Here is a 15,383-nt window from a genome sequence, read left to right on the forward strand (position 1 = left end):
GACTGGAAGTTGAGTTGAAGAAATGGTTGTAATAAAAGTGTTGAAATGAAGTTGATGAACCCTGTCTCCGTGCGTGTCGCTCTTCCGCAGCGCGTCTAACGAAAATGCGCTATTTTTGAACACTTTTGCAATAAATGCATCGTCAACAATGAATTAATGATCTCCCTACACTAACTCTAACCATAATCATCCACCTAATGCGCATCTCGTCTCCTCGGTGCACTTCTCAAAATCGTATCCACACGGAGGATCATCTCCGCAGCCTCACCAGCACTCGTCACCACCTGCCTCTTAAGCTTGTAACTCTCCGTCACGCCCAGTTTCCTCATATCCGCAACTTCTCCTAGATCCAGGTTTAGGCCAGCGTCCTTCTGGGGAGGGGAGGCGAAGTGCACTGCTCTGAGCTGGGCTACAAGCTCGGAGGAATCGAGACCGGCATTATCGGCGAGGATAGTAGGGATCTGCCGCAGTGCACGAGCGAAAGCCTCGACAGCTAGAGCACGCTTGCCAGACGTCTGGCTCGCCAGGCGCTCAACAGCAACAGCCATGGTCGTCTCTGCGCACCCTCCTCCGAGGACGGTACGCGTCTCCAGCACGGTCTGCGAGAGGACGGACAGGGCGTCGTGTAGTGACCGTTCGGCTTCGTCTACCATCTGGGTTGTCGAGCCGCGGAGAACGACGGTGCATGCCGATCCGGCTGCGACACCGGAGAATTTTATTAGCTGTGGAGCGTCAGTGCCTGTCAGGGAGGAGAGAGGGAGAGCGCACCTTATCCTCGCCGATCATGATCTCCTCTACGAGATCACATTTCCCCAGCCTGACCTTCCCAGCCTCCGCGCCCTCAAACGTGCTCACGACATCGCCCCCCGTCACAAGGGCAAGCCGCTCCACACCCTCAAAATCCGCATGCTCGATGCTCATGATTCCCATCTCAGCAAGCAGGTTCTCGGGGTAGTTGTATACCAACTGCCGGTTGACGAAGACGTTGATCCCCAGGCCGGCGATGGACTTGACTTTGGCGGCCATCTTTGCCCGCTCGGCCCGCTCGAGCTCGGCGAGCTTGCCAGTGCTGTCGACCGTTACCCGCGCTCCGAAAATCTTGATCTTGTCCGTGTCCATTGCTGGTCATTGTCAGCCGAGCTAAGAAGCGAGAAGGAGAGACGCACAAGTATTAGCAATAAGGATTTTGGCGTTCTCCATCCGCTTCGGGCAGTTCACACCGATACTCTTGTCCATGATGAAGCCTGCATGTGTTCAGCGGGGAAAATGATGAGCAAATGTGCACGCACCTTCATCCAGATAACTGTCTGTCAGCTTTCCTCCGACCTTCTTGATCACCTGCACATGATCAAGGTCCGTGCTGCCCTTTAAGCGCAGCACGGCGTCCACCGCTAGGTTGGCAAAGTACTCCTTATCCGCCGAGAGCACCTTGGAGCTCAGCGTCGTCCGAGCGATATTGAACAAGTCCTGACGGAAGCGAGCGGCGTCTGAACGATTATCCACAGCGCTGCTTTCAAGCGCTTTAAGCGCCTCGATACAGGCGAGCCGGAAGCCTTCTACAATCGTCTGTGGGTGGACTTTGCTATTCACCAAGCGCTCCGCTTCCCTCAGCAGCTCAGCAGTCAGCACGCACACACTCGTCGTCCCATCCCCGATCTCGTCATCCTGCACCTTGCTAATATTGACAAGGATCTTCGCGGCAGGGTTGTCAAGCTGGATAGACTTGAGGATCGTAGCACCGTCGTTCGTGACGTTTACGGTGCCGGTAGAACCAGACTGGAGGATTTTGTTCATCCCTTTGGGCCCAAGGGTGGACTTCACGATGTCTCCGAGGGCGGTTGCGCCTACGAAAGAAGAGAGACGGGCGGACTCGGCGCGTTCTTCTGTTGCCTGCGAGGGGTTAGGATGAGTCGGTCGATAGATGAGTCAATAACCTACCTCATCGGCGAAGATGTTGACGGACATTTGGTGTTATTTTCTTGTTAGCAGTGGAAATAAGAGTAAATGTCAATGAATAATCGTTGGAATGAGTAAATGAAGAAAGAAAATTGAAGGAATGAACACTGAATAAAAGTGTTCAATAATTTGGGAATGCACTAACGCGTATGTGTGTCGCGTTCCTTTCAAATTCTGCTTCCATACGGAGGCAAACTCTGTCTGAACCCGCGGTGCATGCTATGTCGTGTGGCAGTGTTGTGCGTGGGATGTGCGTGCGTGGACCCCTAGCGACATTGAACTTTAGTTGACGACGGTATACAACAACTTTGATTTTGTTGACTTCGACTCTTTTACTTGAGATTTACTTTTCTACTTTCTTGTTCTTGTTATTACTCTTTTGAAAAGGTATACTGGAGCTCTGCTGTCGCTGCTTTTGGACAGACGACTAGCATGGCGGCAACTCAAACACGAAGACCGGGAGCTTCGCACTCCCCTATCGACCCCGGCCAGTCCTCACCATCACCATCCGACTATGCATCAACACACACCGTCCTCTCCCCCGAACCGGACACATCAGACATAGACGAGTCAGCGCTGGTCGATGGCTCGGTCGACGAGGAGGAGGAGCTGTATTCTGATCGATCGAGTTCCCTCGAGATACCGAACGAGAGCATAGACTTTGATGTCGTTTACTCTTTGCGGCACTTTGTGGCTACTATCGAGGGTCAGGCTAGTGTCAGCAAGGGGGATGCGATGTGCCTTATGGACGATAGCAATAGCTATTGGTGGCTGGTTAAGGTGCTTAGGAGCGAGGATATTGGCTATATCCCGGCAGAGAACATCGAGACCCCTATTGAGAGACTAGCGAGGTTGAACAAACATAGGAATGTTGATGTACGTTTCTCCGCTCTACTTTCTCGGCTCCGAGTTGACCCTTTCTTCTCAGCTCGCCGCAGCAACACAAGCAGAACGGGATGCCCATCCCGCTCTTTCCGCCCTGGCGGCCCGACGTGCTCGCGACCTTCAATCCTCCTCCGCCAATTCCTCGCGCCGTGGTACCCCACCCAACATACCCAACACCAATCGCGCCAACAGCTCTAACAGCAAAGCTCGCGTGATCTTCAGCACCAATTTCGTGATTCACAACTATCCCCCGGCGGTGTGGGATACCCCACTGGGCGAGGAGCATGATTCTGGCTCGGAAGAGGGCGACTGGGAACAGGAAGGTATGGAAGTGGAGGACAGTACTGGCGAGCTGGAGCCAGAGGGAGCGAGAGACCAGGAAATGGAGGTCGACACGGAGGGAATGGATGCGCATGCGAATGGTGTTGGACTAACCTCGTGGGAGGACGAGCTAGAGCCGGACGACGGGATCCCCTGGTCTGGAGAAGCGCTTGCGGGTGCCGCTGCGGGTCAGCAGGTGCAAGGCCAGGGACATCAGCATCATCCAGCTATACGCGGACCCACGCCCCCGGGTACAGCGCACCATCTGAACAACTCCAATGTCAACAACTCACCGTCTGGGAACTCGACGCCTTCCCCTCAGCAGCAGAAAGCGGCCCGCCAGGCGCAGCTAGGGAATGGGCTTGCCTCCACCCTTCGGGCGCAGTCCGGTACTTCCCAACAGGAACCCGAACAGAAGACTCAAGTACAAGCACCAGCACAACCGCGCGAACGTCTTCTATCCGATCCAAGCCCGGCACCGAGTGTTTACTCCCTCAGCGCCGAATCAGGCGTTGTGGACCCCGCTTATGCATTAGGCCAGCAGATCCTCGCCGGCGCGAGCCAAGCACGGCAAGAGCAGACCCAGCCGCAAGTCACTCCCCTTCGTCCTGCACGGCAGAGCACGCCAGGGCTCGGGATCTCTGCTCCTGCAGCGGGTGGTCAGGCTGCAAGTTCCAGTCAGCCAGCAAGGCCGAGTCAGATCATGCAAGCTGCGCAGGAAAGGGCCGTTCAGCGCCAGCTATCTGCTTCGGCTCCGCCTTCTACTGTTGCCGGGTCGGGATCTGGCTCGGATAGGGAGAGGGAGAGGGAAACCAGACAGAGGCAGGGGAGCACTGTTAGCCTTACTCGGACTGGGTCGGATGGGAGCGGCAGTGCTAGTCTGGCTAGTCGGGGGAGCGGGCTGGTCACTAGCCCTGCGCTGAGCGAGAGTGAGATTGTTGGGCCTGCTGGGAGCAAGAGGGCAAGGCAGGCAGAACAGGGTCCGAGGAAGCTCAGGAAACAGACAAGTGAGGACTTCAAAGATCCCCAGAGGGAGAAAGAGAAGGTGGAGAAGGTGGAGAAGGATGATGGGAAAAAGAAGGGTGGTTTGTTGAGCGGGTTGTTTGGGAGGAAAAATAAGGAGAGTAAGGAGAAGGAGAAGCTTGAGAGGGAGAGAGTGGAGCGAGAGGAGAGGGAAAGGCAGCGTCTCCAGATCGAGCAGAGGGATAGGGACAGGCAGGGTCAAGGGCAAGGGCAGCAAAGGCAAGGAGAGCATGCAAGGGAGGCGAGCGAGGAGAGCCAGGCTTCGTTCGTCTCCCCTCCACCTGCGTCTCTGCTCCAGCAAGCAGCCCAACCCCAGCAGGGAGCAAAGCGCAGCAACTCTGTCAACCGGACTGGTCAGGAGGCTTCCCCTGGCACGCCGTCGCTCGTCTCACTTTCGTCAGCTGCGACCTCCCCGGCTCCCAGCACGCAGGCCTCGTCCCGTGTCCAACAGCTAGACAAGGAGCAGCAAGACCGGTACGCGCAGTACCTCGCCGCCACCGTCAAGTCTTCTTCCATGCCAGCAGGAGGCACGGGCTTTGCCACCCAGTCCGCGGCCGCTATGGCCCAGAACGGCGCTGCGACAAGGTTGCAGCACGCGCAGGCGCTTGCCGCGTCCGGCTCGCCTGGGCCGCAGAAGCCCAGCAGACCGGGAAGCTTGATCCTCATGAACGGGATCCTCCCTCCTGATGGGGTGCCACCGGAGCTGTCTGTGTTACGTGTTTTTGCTGGGGAGGATATTGCCAACCTTACAGAGGCGACTTTCAAGACTGTCCTCCTGGGGCCGAACACTAGCTCTCGGGATCTCATCCGCCAGGCTGTACAGCGGTTCCACCTCCCGGAGGATGATACCGACCCCTCACCTTTGGATCATCCTGGTGCCGAAGGAGAGCTGCATGGGGAGTACTATCTCACGGTGAAGCAGGCCGATGGTGGTCAAGAGGCCGTGCTCATGCCCGACGAGAAGCCGCTGGCGGTGTTCGAGGAGCTTTCTGCTGCTGGCGCACCCCTCCCGCCTAGTGTGAGCAAGCGCGCCAGCTTTGGTAGTATCAACAGCATGGTCAGCAACCTTAGTGCTATGACTGCTATTGCTCGTCTGCCGATGAGTGACTTTACGGATGACTCGAGGGTCAAGTTCTACCTTCAGAGAAGGAAGAGAATAACGGAGCAGGACGGTGTGCCTACGCTTAGCGGGAAGGGGCTTACGATGGACAGCAGTATGGTGCGCGACGAGAGTGGGATCATCAGCACCTCTTCCTCTGGGCTTATGAGCGAGGACTTGATGCAGAACAACTCGCTCGAAACGAGCTTCTCTTTCTCATCCAACTCCACCGTGGGACCCAGGCGGCTGTCAAGCGATAGGTTCTCCGCCAGCTCGGCTCGATTCGCCCTGCAGACTGTTATTCACCCGTCCGACCTTCCAGACGGGATGGTCTTCGACCCCCACACAGAGGCGATCGTCCCCCGGTCGGCATTGTTGAACAGGTCGGGTACCGCGAGCGCAAGTGCTAGTCCGGGTATCAGCCAGACTCAGAGGAAGAAGGTCTTCATCTTTGCTCGCAATGCTACTGTTGCCGAGGTCATCGAGACCAGTCTCGATCGGTTCGGGATTGCAGAGGGCGTGGTGGATGGCGGCGATGATGTAGAGGACAGGATGGTCAAACGACGCTCTGTCACTCGGGTGCGGTACGGTCTGTCGGTGGAGATAGATGGAGAAGAACGCCTGCTGCATCCCAGCAGCAAGATCATAGACGCGTTCCCTCGCCAGCCTGCCTTCCGTGTTCAGGATTTCCGACGCACCTCCGAGTCTAAGCGCCGATCCATTGACGAGCCATCTGTTCTCGGCACGTTGGAGGACATCCAAGCAGACGATCCGATATTTGTTCTCCGCCGTGCTCCAGGAAACAGCGCGATGCGCAACTCTGGTTCCTCTAGGCACTCTCGCCACTCTGTGCCGCTGGACGATGTCGCCTTGGCCAAGCTCCACGCTGAACGCCGTGCAAGCGCAAGCATGCTTAGCATGTCATCCGACAGAGGGAGCAACGTCACTGACCCTGACTCAGCCGCCCTTTCGCGGCAAGAGATCATCCGCGAACAACGGGCGCAGTCCCGCGCTAGACAACATGGTCTACTCAGTGCTCAGACCAGCGACCAGGGCACGAATCTAGTTCTTCCTGATCGATCCCAGTTGCGCAGCACGAAGAGCTCGAGCAGCTCCAAGGTTCGCTACTCCTACATTCATCCTGATGGCGAGATGTACGATATCAGCGACATAATCGAGGACGAACTGGGTACCTCAGAGAACGATACTATTCGCCTGTCTGCTGCAATGGACGTTGGGAGCCTAAGCGGAACGGAAGATCTGCTCGAAGAAGTGCTTGCAACCGCCAGTCAGGGCAGAGATGCCAGGAGCGGAGTCGAACAGCGACTTGAGAGAGTCCTCAACAGAGTTCAAGAGAAGCGTCAGTCGGCTTCTTTGGCGTTGCCCAATCTCGGCCAGACGCACCGATCCTCCGGTGCATCCGCTGGCTCGTTCTACTCTGACGATCCCCGGCGTAGCCCCCGACTGGATACCTCATTCGTCGATATAGAAGACCCACATCAAAGATCACAGTCACAGAGATATCAAGCACCCGCCTCGCCGCCTTCACCGACTATACCCAGCTCGCCTATCAGCGGCCGGACATCCACTCCATCACCCAAACCCGCTGGACCGCGCCACCCACACCCAACGCATTCCCGCCAACAACCGTCGATCGCTTCTGTCCTGTCGGACCTATCGATGTATGACGGTGGCTCGAGCACCCCCGGCTCTCCACGATCGCCAGCTTCCATGCCCTCTCCTTCTATGCCCCTCACCACAACACCTACGACGATGACTTCAAGCAGCCAGACGAGTTCGTCTACGGCGGCAACCTCCGCTGGAGTGCATGCTGCGAGCCGGAAACCGCTAGTGATCAAGAGCGACTTTGCTGGCCTCAGTCGAATGATGGCGTTGATCCAGCTGCGGGGAGATATGGAGCGCCCGCCGAAGCGGAAAGAAGAGCCTGAAGTGGATAGGATGATGTTCGGTCCTCGGATGGACTTGGAAACTCTCCACCCAAGCGTGAGAGACCTCTTCGAACCACATTTTAAACAGATGGAAGAGTATGATCAGGTGCGTTTCCCCTATTTTCGCACTAAGACTCAAGTACTGACATTGTTTTCCAGCGGCTGGACCGTCTACTAATGTCCACAGTCCGTGCACATTAATCACATTCGTTGGCATGTTTTCCCCTCGATCGATCACTCACGACACTCTTTTTGACTCCCTTGGAGACACGATCAGTCTTTTCCCGTATTGTTTCACGATACCTTACATCCCAGTCTTGGTTCTTGACTCTTCCGGTGCTTGTCCGTATATTGTACATAGTAGATAGTATATCACTACTTTCCACTTTCAGCAAGGCACATCCGCATGAAAAGGATGCAGATGCAAGATAATGATGGGTTTTGAAGATCGTCCCAAGTCTAAATGCTCAGGTCGGTTATCCCAGTCCCATCAAATGGACGTTCACAGGAGGGTTAATTTAGGAACCGAGTTTTTAGGCTGGGATGAGCGTAAATCCAGGTTCAGGTTGGAGTTCGGAGAGAACAACAAGGTGCCGGCGTTTATCTTTGTTCGGCGCTAAGGACCGGAGGCAAGCCCTCTTTGCATGTGCTTTCTTATCGCCACTCTTCGTCCCTGAACTTCATGAGCTAGTCCTTAGCCACGAAACTTGGTTTGCTACCAACCAGCACACTGAACAACATGGCCGCTCCTCGAATACTTGGTGTTCAATTGGATGGCGATGAGATTAATATCGACCTTGATGATCTTGATGACGATCCTGAGGAAGTCTATGTCGTTCTCACGGACTCCAAATCCGCCGCCTGGATGTGGAGAACGGTCGCGATCGAGTACTGGGAGAAGGGGAACATGGCGCGTGTAGAGGACACTATTCGGAGAGCCATTTCTGGTGTGTGGTTTATAGTTTGTATTGGCTTGACAAAACTGAGTTTGCATCAGTGTACGAAAGGCAAGGCAGGGATGGTCATGAAAACTGGCAGGCAATGCAGCCGCTACTTGCCAACTTTCTCCTCGCAAAAGCAAGAGATGCACCTAAGCTTATTTTGCGCACCGCGCAGGAAGACAAACTCGATTCTAAGGTTCAGGAGAAATCCGTCTATATCAATGAAGCTGCGACAAGCATGGCACGAATGGACAGTGTTGTTCCCAAGCTGTCAGTTGTTCAGCTGCTGTCAAAAGGTCGGTTGGAGATCTATGATTTCCACGGGCATCAACTAACTCTCTACTCAAGCTGTTTCCCAGCTCGCGGAAAACGCGATTGACGCGGCTGGGCGTACCTTCGATGAGATCCTCCAACAACAACAAAACAACTCTGTCGCTCTCATGGGGAAGGGCCGCATACAGTACGCTCGCCGGAACTATCGCGACGCTCTTAAAAGCTTCCAAGAAGCGCTCAAATACGCACCGGATTTGCTCCCCGATCCGCGTGTTGGCATCGGTCTGTGTGCCTGGTCGCTGGGCGATCAGGATCGTGCAAGACGCGCGTGGCAGCGATCGTTGGAAGTTCACCCCGACCTCCCTGCGCCACAGATTCTCATTTGCCTCAGTCTGCTCAACGATGCGAAAGACAAGCGCCGAGATCAGAGAGAGCGCTCACGAGCGTATAGTCAAGGTATCAAGGGCTTGGCTGCTCTCTTTAGAGACAGGGGGAAGCATTGCGCTATTGTAGCGGACGCGCTTAGTGCGTACTTCATGGAGAGGAAGGAGTGGGATAAAGTGCGTGCTCAATATGACCTGATACATCTTCTGACGAGCGTTTTTCAGGCCGTCAAAGCTGCAGAACGAACGATTCAATTCGCTGATCTGCGATCCGTAGTGTCAGACGGCTACATGCGTCTCGGCCGTATCGCACATCTCCGAGGCGACTTGCCGCAGGCGGTTGAGCAGTATGGGATATCGGTTGATCGGAACGAAAAAAACCAGCTGGCCAGGACTGGACTGGGCCAGGTTCACATACTCACCAGTAAGTCCTTTTCCGATCTTCCAGGCTCACATATTGACTATGATTTCAGACGAGATACCCGCCGCAATCCACGATTATGAACTCTTGCTATCCGATAATCAAAATCTCATCGAAGCTCTTCTTCCTCTTGCCTCCCTGCAAGCGTCAGCCTGGCCAGGTGCAAGCCCGGTAGAGCAGGACGCGGGCAAGGTCCGCGCTCGCCAGCTGTACGATCGAGCTGCGCGGATCATCAAGGGCAAGGAGGTTGAGACTGAGGGTATGGAGGATCCGGAGCTGTGGGTTGAAGTAGCCAAGCTGTGGCAAGCGGAGGACTCGAACAAAGCGCGCGAGGCATATGCTCGTGCTGTCGAACTCGCGCGAGAGACTGCAGATCCGGAAAAGGGTGTCGACCCGAAGCTACTTAATGCACTTGCGGTCATCAGACATATCCACGGTGGCGAGACTGGTCGTACAGAGGCCAGAGACCTGTACCAGGAAGCGTTGGTTGGCGCAACAAAGGCGGAAGAAGGTCCGGAAAACGAGATGGTGCAAACCGCTACACTGTATAACCTCGCTCGTTGTTGGGAGGCGTTGGGCGAGCAGACTCAAGCCCAAGAGGCGTACCAGAAGTTGTTGAGCAGACATCCAGAATATGTCGATGGTAAGCTGTTCTCTTGCCCTTTAGGATTGGCATGCTCAATCAATTTTCATAGCAAAAGCGCGCCTTGCGCACGTTTACCAACAGCAAGGTCGTATCGATGAGGCACATGGGCTGCTCAAGGATGCCCTAGAATCTCAGACAGACAATCTCGACCTGCGATCGTATTACACCTACTTCCTCGCCTCGCACAAGCAGTCCCGTCAATCCTCTAAATTTGCCCAACTTACTCTGTCCAATTACGACAAGCACGATGTTTACGCACTCTCTGCTGTCGCCGCCGATTTGTACTCTGCTGCGAGAGAGAACAGGGACACTGGAAGCGAGGCGATCAAAGTCCGGCGGAAACATTTCCAGAATTGTGCGCAAGCGTACGACAAAGTGCTCAGCCTCGACCCCAATTGTGCTTACGCCGCCATGGGGTTGGCAATCATGATCGCAGAGGATGCACTGGGCGGCCTGGCAGGTGCACCCGTGCCTGGAGCGGACGAGGCACGTGAGAGGGAACGGAATGCTGCTGAGGCGCTGGGCGTGTTTGGTCGGGTGAGGGAGAGCATCAATAACGGCAGCGTGTTTGTGAACATGGGGCATTGTTATTACACACTGGAACAGTTCCAAAAGGCGATTGAGAGTGTGAGTGGTTTTCTTCCTGGGTGAGGACCGTATCTCACATGTGGGCGCAGTACGAGCTTGCTTCACGCTTCTATAACGGGAAGGACTTTGCGGTTCTGCTCCACTTGTGCCGTGCCTGGTACGCAAAAGCAAACCTGGAGCAGAACCGTGAGGGCATGGAGACGGCGCTAGACTACGCGAAGAAGGCTCTCGCCCTCGCGCCTGAAGATAAGGCGACGGTATACGACATTGCTGTTATCCAGCAGAAGTTTGCCGAGCTCTTGTTCTCCCTGCCGCCGGACAGGCGAACGCTGGAAAAGCTGCAGGAGGCGATTGACCAGGCTCAGGAGGCACAGGGGACGTTTGCGGCGCTGGTGGAGGACAAATCCACTGTCATGCCTTTTGCGAGGGATTTGCCAGATCAGAGGAGACGGTATGGAGAGACGGTGCTGAGGAAGAGTGGGGAGCATGTAGAGGCGCAGAAAGCGTATGAGCAAGAGGTGGTGGCGAAGACCGAGGCTGCAAGGGCTATGCGGGAGGAGGAGAGGAAGCGCAAGCAGGAGGAGGAGGACCTTCGGATCGCTGAGATCCAGAAGGCTGCTGCGGAGCTGAGCAAGCAGAGGAAACTGGCGATGGAAGAAGTTCAATTGTGGAACGCTGCAGTGAAGTTGGAGAGGGACGAGGAGGAGGAAGCCGACAAACTCAAGGCCCAGAAGGGTCGAAGACGGAAGCCCCAAAACGGGGCGAATGGCTCTGGTGCGAATAGCGAGACTGAGGCTGGGGAGGGGAGGAAGAGCAAGAAGTCCAAGAAATCCAAACTGAGCCAGAGCCAGGCGGACGTGAGCGAGGAGGATGACGCGCTGTTTACGGATAACGAGGATGCAGCGGAGCCGACAGCTGCAGGCGGCGAAGAGGACGAGCATGTGCATCCTGCCCCTCCCCAGGAAAAGCATGTGCATCCTGCTCCTCCCCAGGAAAAGCAGGTGTATCCTGCCGAGGAAAAGCCGCGGCAGAAGAGGGTTGTGAGGGAAGAAGAAGACGTTGACGAGCCGTCGAGTAAGCGACGAAAGAAGATCAAGAGCAAGGCGACCATCTCCGATTCTGACGAGGAGATGAGCGATTAGAAGATGAAATGGTTGCAGTTGTTGGGTATTGTTGTTGATGTTATCCGTGTGTTTATGGCTGTGTTTTCTGTATCTCTAACATCTTCTCGAAATAATTCGGATAACAATGCATTTCCAATTGCGATTTCCACTTTTATCAACAAATAAAAGTAGAAATAAAAGAATACGAACGTGCGTTACATTGCAATGTATGTCACCGTCGCGTCAAAGTCGCGTCCCCCTCACTGTTGGACAGCCTATACCATACGCTGCACATCCATCATCCATCGACGCATACACCTTCCACGTCGATCAACGACCAGCGCATATATCTACCTCGTCCCCACCCCCTTTAACTCATCTCCTGACCACCACCATCAACCATGTCCTCCGTCTTCCAGCTTCGTGCCGGTGTGCAGTCCTACGACTGGGGCAAGCTTGGTTCATCCTCCAAGGCAGCAGAATTCGCCGCCCTCACCGGATTAGACGTCTCCGAATCCACGCCATACGCCGAGCTCTGGATGGGCACACACCCTTCCTGCCCTAGCTCTGTGCTCCCGTCTGGCCCGACGCTGCTCGAGCATATTCGTGCCCACCCCGAGCTGCTGGGGAAGAACGTACAGCAGCATTTTGGAGACGACGTGCCGTTCTTGTTCAAAGTGCTTGCTATTAGGAAGGCGCTGAGTATCCAGGCGCACCCGGATAAAGCGCTCGCACAGAGGCTGCATAGGGACAAGCCCGAATGGTACAAGGACGGGAACCACAAGGTGCGCTCAGCTTACGTGCTAGCTTGGAACGCAAACTGATGGTGTGTTGGACAGCCGGAGATGGCCATTGCACTCACTCCCTTTTCAGGATTCTGTGGCTTCCTCCCTCCCCATGACATCCAACGCAACCTCACCCTCGTTCCCGAGTTCAGCGCCCTCATCGCTGCCCCTGCGCGGGAGGCGTTCCTCGCATCCCCCGCGCCCGGGAAAGACCTGCTCAAGGCGGTATTCAAGAGCCTCATGGAGGCCCCCGAGAGCGAGGTGAGGAAGTGGGTCGGTGCTCTGGTGCAGCGGTACAGGGAGGGAAGCGACGTCAAGGACGAGGAGAAGGGCGTGCAGAACTTGGCGATTATCTTGGATAGCCAGTTCCCGGGAGACATCGGCATCATGTGTGTGTTTGTGCTCAATGTCGTCCACTTGAACCCGGGCGAGGCCGTCTTCCTCAAGGCGAACGATCCACATGCATATATTGATGGAGGTACGTATCGGATTATCAGGGATATAACATGCTAAGAGATGTACAGACATCATCGAGTGCATGGCCACGTCAGATAACGTCGTCCGTGCGGGCTTGACGCCCAAAGTTCGGGATGTGCCCACCCTGGTCAACATGCTCACCTACGAAACCGCCCCGGCGAGCGAGCAGCTCCTCCCACCCCAGCCCTTTAGGAATTCGAAGCACAGCCTGCTGTACGACCCGCCGATCGAGGAGTTCGGCGTACTCCTCACGCGCCTCGCTGAGGGAGAGACGGACGCCTACGGTGCAATCGACGGGCCGAGCATCATCATCGTCACGGATGGAGCAGGTGAATTGGCAGCAGAAGGGAAGACGCAGGAAATCAGCATAGGCCAAGTGTGGTTCGTCGGCGCTGACGTCGATGCCAGCTTCAAAGGCACCAAGGGAGAGCTGGTCCTCTACCGCGCTTTCGCCGTCGCTCCTTGAGGTGTGTCTCAGCCCTCACCATTCCTCGACACCGTCCTGACCCGCATCGTCTTCATTCTCGTCCACTGCATCCTCTAACCCGGCCCACATCCCCTCTGCCGCTGCTTCTGCCCCGACGACCTTGGCGAACATCTCCTGTGCCAGCTCCGCCGCCCGATCTGATCCATCCACCAGTCCTTCCCCAATTCCACTCAACACGTGCATAGCTTCGCCCTCTTCAGTACGCGCACCCACAGTTGATCTTTCGCCCACGAAATCATAAAAGAACGTCAGGAGCGGCTCTTGCTCTGGTCTTCCCGTCAATGGGATGAACGCCTTCAGGTAAGGTTCGAGTAGGTCTTTCGCAGTACGTTCTTCCTCTCCCGGGTTGCGCGGTACGGACAAGTAAACAGCATCTAGATACCAAGAAGTCAGAAATGTGATCCTTTTGTACCCTTGAAGGCAAGTGGAAGAGACGTACACCGGCCGTAAGGCGTCGACTTAGATCCCTCGCCTGTCCATAAGCAAGTCACTGCTCTGTTCAATCCCCTCTCCCCTAGCGCCCCAGGAGGGAACACCAGCAACGCCGTATCCAGGTTCTCTTCCTCAGCGACGATAGTCTCCTCCAGTATGACGATGCATCTTGCTATCCCCAAGCTCGTGTTATTCACCAGTTCCCGAGGTAAGAAGGCAGGCTCAAGCACGACCTTACGCGCCCGGAAGACCTCATCGATCCCCTCTACCTTCACTTGCGCCTCCTCCCCTTCCCCTTCCCCGGCCTTAGAACCAGTGGGCAACTTGAGCTGTTCGATCGCATGTCCTAGGATATATGGTGTCCCCCTAACAGCTGCCATGCGGCAGAAGAGTTGAGCGAGCTCGCCGGGCCCACCGTAGTGTCCGAGCAGGTAGGCAGAGGCACCGTAGCGCCCTGTGCCCAGGAGGTGCTGGCGGATCGCTCGCAGGCCCGGGAGGGTTGGGTCTGGAAAGGCTTCTGTGAGTGGTGCCAGCAACTATTGGGAAACGACACGCACCGGTTGCCCGAACACGCTGCGCGACAGCATATGTGAGCCCTTTAGCACCCTCGTCGTCCAGCCTAAACACCTCGTGCAAGAACTGCACAAGAGGCATGTCCTCCTTCCCCCTCAGCTCTGGTAGTTCCTCAAGCGAAATCAAACCCCTCCCATGCCCCTGTTCTGGTCCAGGTACGGAGGGTGTACCAGAAGGAGTGCCGGTGCACCAGAGGAGGAAGCGCATGAGCTTGCGTTTTGTGAGCAGGGGAAGAGGGGAGGAGAAGATGTCTTCTTTTGATGAAGGGACTTTGACTGCTTTTCCTGTTGGCTGCTGAGATTGTGGGGTAGACTGCCCTTCGGTTGCAGATGCAGGCGTGGATGGGATAGGTGTGTAGAGGAATAACCCCTGTACGAGTTGGAACGCACATTGCTTGCTCAGCCTGCTTCCTACGAGCACGTCGATCAAAGGCGAATGACTCCGTACCAGCCCTGGGCGTAGAGAGAGAGCATAGTCCCTCGCACGCTTCTCCAGCTCAAGTTTGGCAGAGGGAAGGATGCACAGCGCTGGTTTGTGAAGGTAAGGAGGAGGGTGGGAGGAGAGGTAGTTCAGGTCTGAGGGTGTGACGGTCGCGTCGTAAGAACCGTAGAGTGGTGAGGGGTCGACATGGAGAACTGTTAAGCCGTGAGCGGAGAGGGCTCTGTGTTGGTATACGATAAGTCTATAGTTGGAGGAGAATGGCAAGGACGTACGCCGCCAGAATTGCTTGTGGAAGAGAGGTACCCAGTAGGAGAACATCAAACACTTCAGGCAGATCCATCCTCGTATATTCCTTTAATCCAAGAAGAATATATTGTAATCCCGAGATTGTTTGTGTTGGGAAACAAGCCGGTAATACCCTTGTAAAGTGAGTATTGAATGGCAAAGTGATATAGAAGAGCCTTGCATGTTGAACACAATGCACAGCCCTCAGATAAGCGCCCAATCCCCAGGCTGTATTCCAATCTCACAGAAGATAATACGGATATATATTGAGTAGTATACAATTGCACTACAAATTCTACCCAGATGTTTATATAC

General features: G+C 55.5%; 5 protein-coding genes across 5 annotated transcripts; 3 read left to right on the forward strand and 2 right to left on the reverse strand.

The window, feature by feature from the left end:
• Positions 1–147: 147 nt before the first annotated feature.
• DACRYDRAFT_19316 (uncharacterized protein) lies at positions 148–2,040 on the reverse strand. Its single transcript, XM_040771449.1, has 5 exons — positions 1,939–2,040; positions 1,290–1,890; positions 1,167–1,244; positions 769–1,121; positions 148–722 (listed from the first exon to the last, which is right to left on the reverse strand). Exons 1-5 carry the CDS (start codon positions 1,963–1,965, stop codon positions 195–197), a joined length of 1,587 nt encoding a protein of 528 aa, XP_040632868.1. The 5' UTR covers positions 1,966–2,040; the 3' UTR covers positions 148–194.
• A 218-nt stretch (positions 2,041–2,258) lies between these two features.
• On the forward strand, positions 2,259–7,562 carry DACRYDRAFT_112789 (uncharacterized protein). Its single transcript, XM_040769514.1, has 3 exons — positions 2,259–2,832; positions 2,885–7,339; positions 7,393–7,562. Exons 1-3 carry the CDS (start codon positions 2,389–2,391, stop codon positions 7,432–7,434), a joined length of 4,941 nt encoding a protein of 1,646 aa, XP_040632869.1. The 5' UTR covers positions 2,259–2,388; the 3' UTR covers positions 7,435–7,562.
• Positions 7,563–7,936: 374 nt separating this feature from the next.
• DACRYDRAFT_73196 (TPR-like protein) lies at positions 7,937–11,657 on the forward strand. Its single transcript, XM_040775997.1, has 6 exons — positions 7,937–8,180; positions 8,231–8,470; positions 8,523–9,254; positions 9,304–9,894; positions 9,947–10,524; positions 10,575–11,657. The coding sequence occupies exons 1-6, from the start codon at positions 7,973–7,975 to the stop codon at positions 11,625–11,627; spliced, it is 3,402 nt and encodes a 1,133-aa protein (XP_040632870.1). The 5' UTR covers positions 7,937–7,972; the 3' UTR covers positions 11,628–11,657.
• A 332-nt stretch (positions 11,658–11,989) lies between these two features.
• On the forward strand, positions 11,990–13,316 carry DACRYDRAFT_44844 (mannos-6-phosphate isomerase; the record flags this gene model as incomplete). Its single annotated transcript, XM_040774610.1, has 3 exons — positions 11,990–12,373; positions 12,428–12,851; positions 12,898–13,316. The coding sequence occupies 3 exons, from the start codon at positions 11,990–11,992 to the stop codon at positions 13,314–13,316; spliced, it is 1,227 nt and encodes a 408-aa protein (XP_040632871.1).
• Positions 13,317–13,331: 15 nt separating this feature from the next.
• DACRYDRAFT_102937 (FAD/NADP-binding domain-containing protein) lies at positions 13,332–15,123 on the reverse strand (the record flags this gene model as incomplete). Its single annotated transcript, XM_040767689.1, has 4 exons — positions 13,332–13,711; positions 13,777–14,274; positions 14,327–15,003; positions 15,056–15,123. 4 exons carry the CDS (start codon positions 15,121–15,123, stop codon positions 13,332–13,334), a joined length of 1,623 nt encoding a protein of 540 aa, XP_040632872.1.
• Positions 15,124–15,383: the final 260 nt, after the last annotated feature.

This window comes from Dacryopinax primogenitus (assembly GCF_000292625.1).
Source record: "Dacryopinax primogenitus strain DJM-731 SS1 chromosome Unknown DACRYscaffold_1, whole genome shotgun sequence".
Lineage (NCBI taxonomy): Eukaryota > Fungi > Basidiomycota > Dacrymycetes > Dacrymycetales > Dacrymycetaceae > Dacryopinax > Dacryopinax primogenitus.

Coding starts and splice junctions, on each gene's coding strand:
- DACRYDRAFT_73196 (XM_040775997.1), top strand. CDS start 7,973: ATGGCCGCTCCTCGAATACTTGGTGTTCAATTGGATGGCGATGAGATT. Junction 8,471..8,522: donor TGTTCAGCTGCTGTCAAAAG/GTCGGTTGGAGA, acceptor TCTCTACTCAAG/CTGTTTCCCAGCTCGCGGAA. Junction 10,525..10,574: donor TCCAAAAGGCGATTGAGAGT/GTGAGTGGTTTT, acceptor ATGTGGGCGCAG/TACGAGCTTGCTTCACGCTT.
- DACRYDRAFT_112789 (XM_040769514.1), top strand. CDS start 2,389: ATGGCGGCAACTCAAACACGAAGACCGGGAGCTTCGCACTCCCCTATC. Junction 2,833..2,884: donor ACAAACATAGGAATGTTGAT/GTACGTTTCTCC, acceptor CTTTCTTCTCAG/CTCGCCGCAGCAACACAAGC. Junction 7,340..7,392: donor AGATGGAAGAGTATGATCAG/GTGCGTTTCCCC, acceptor ATTGTTTTCCAG/CGGCTGGACCGTCTACTAAT.
- DACRYDRAFT_19316 (XM_040771449.1), bottom strand. CDS start 1,965: ATGTCCGTCAACATCTTCGCCGATGAG. Junction 1,245..1,289: donor AGACAGTTATCTGGATGAAG/GTGCGTGCACAT, acceptor GAACACATGCAG/GCTTCATCATGGACAAGAGT. Junction 1,122..1,166: donor AATCCTTATTGCTAATACTT/GTGCGTCTCTCC, acceptor GACAATGACCAG/CAATGGACACGGACAAGATC.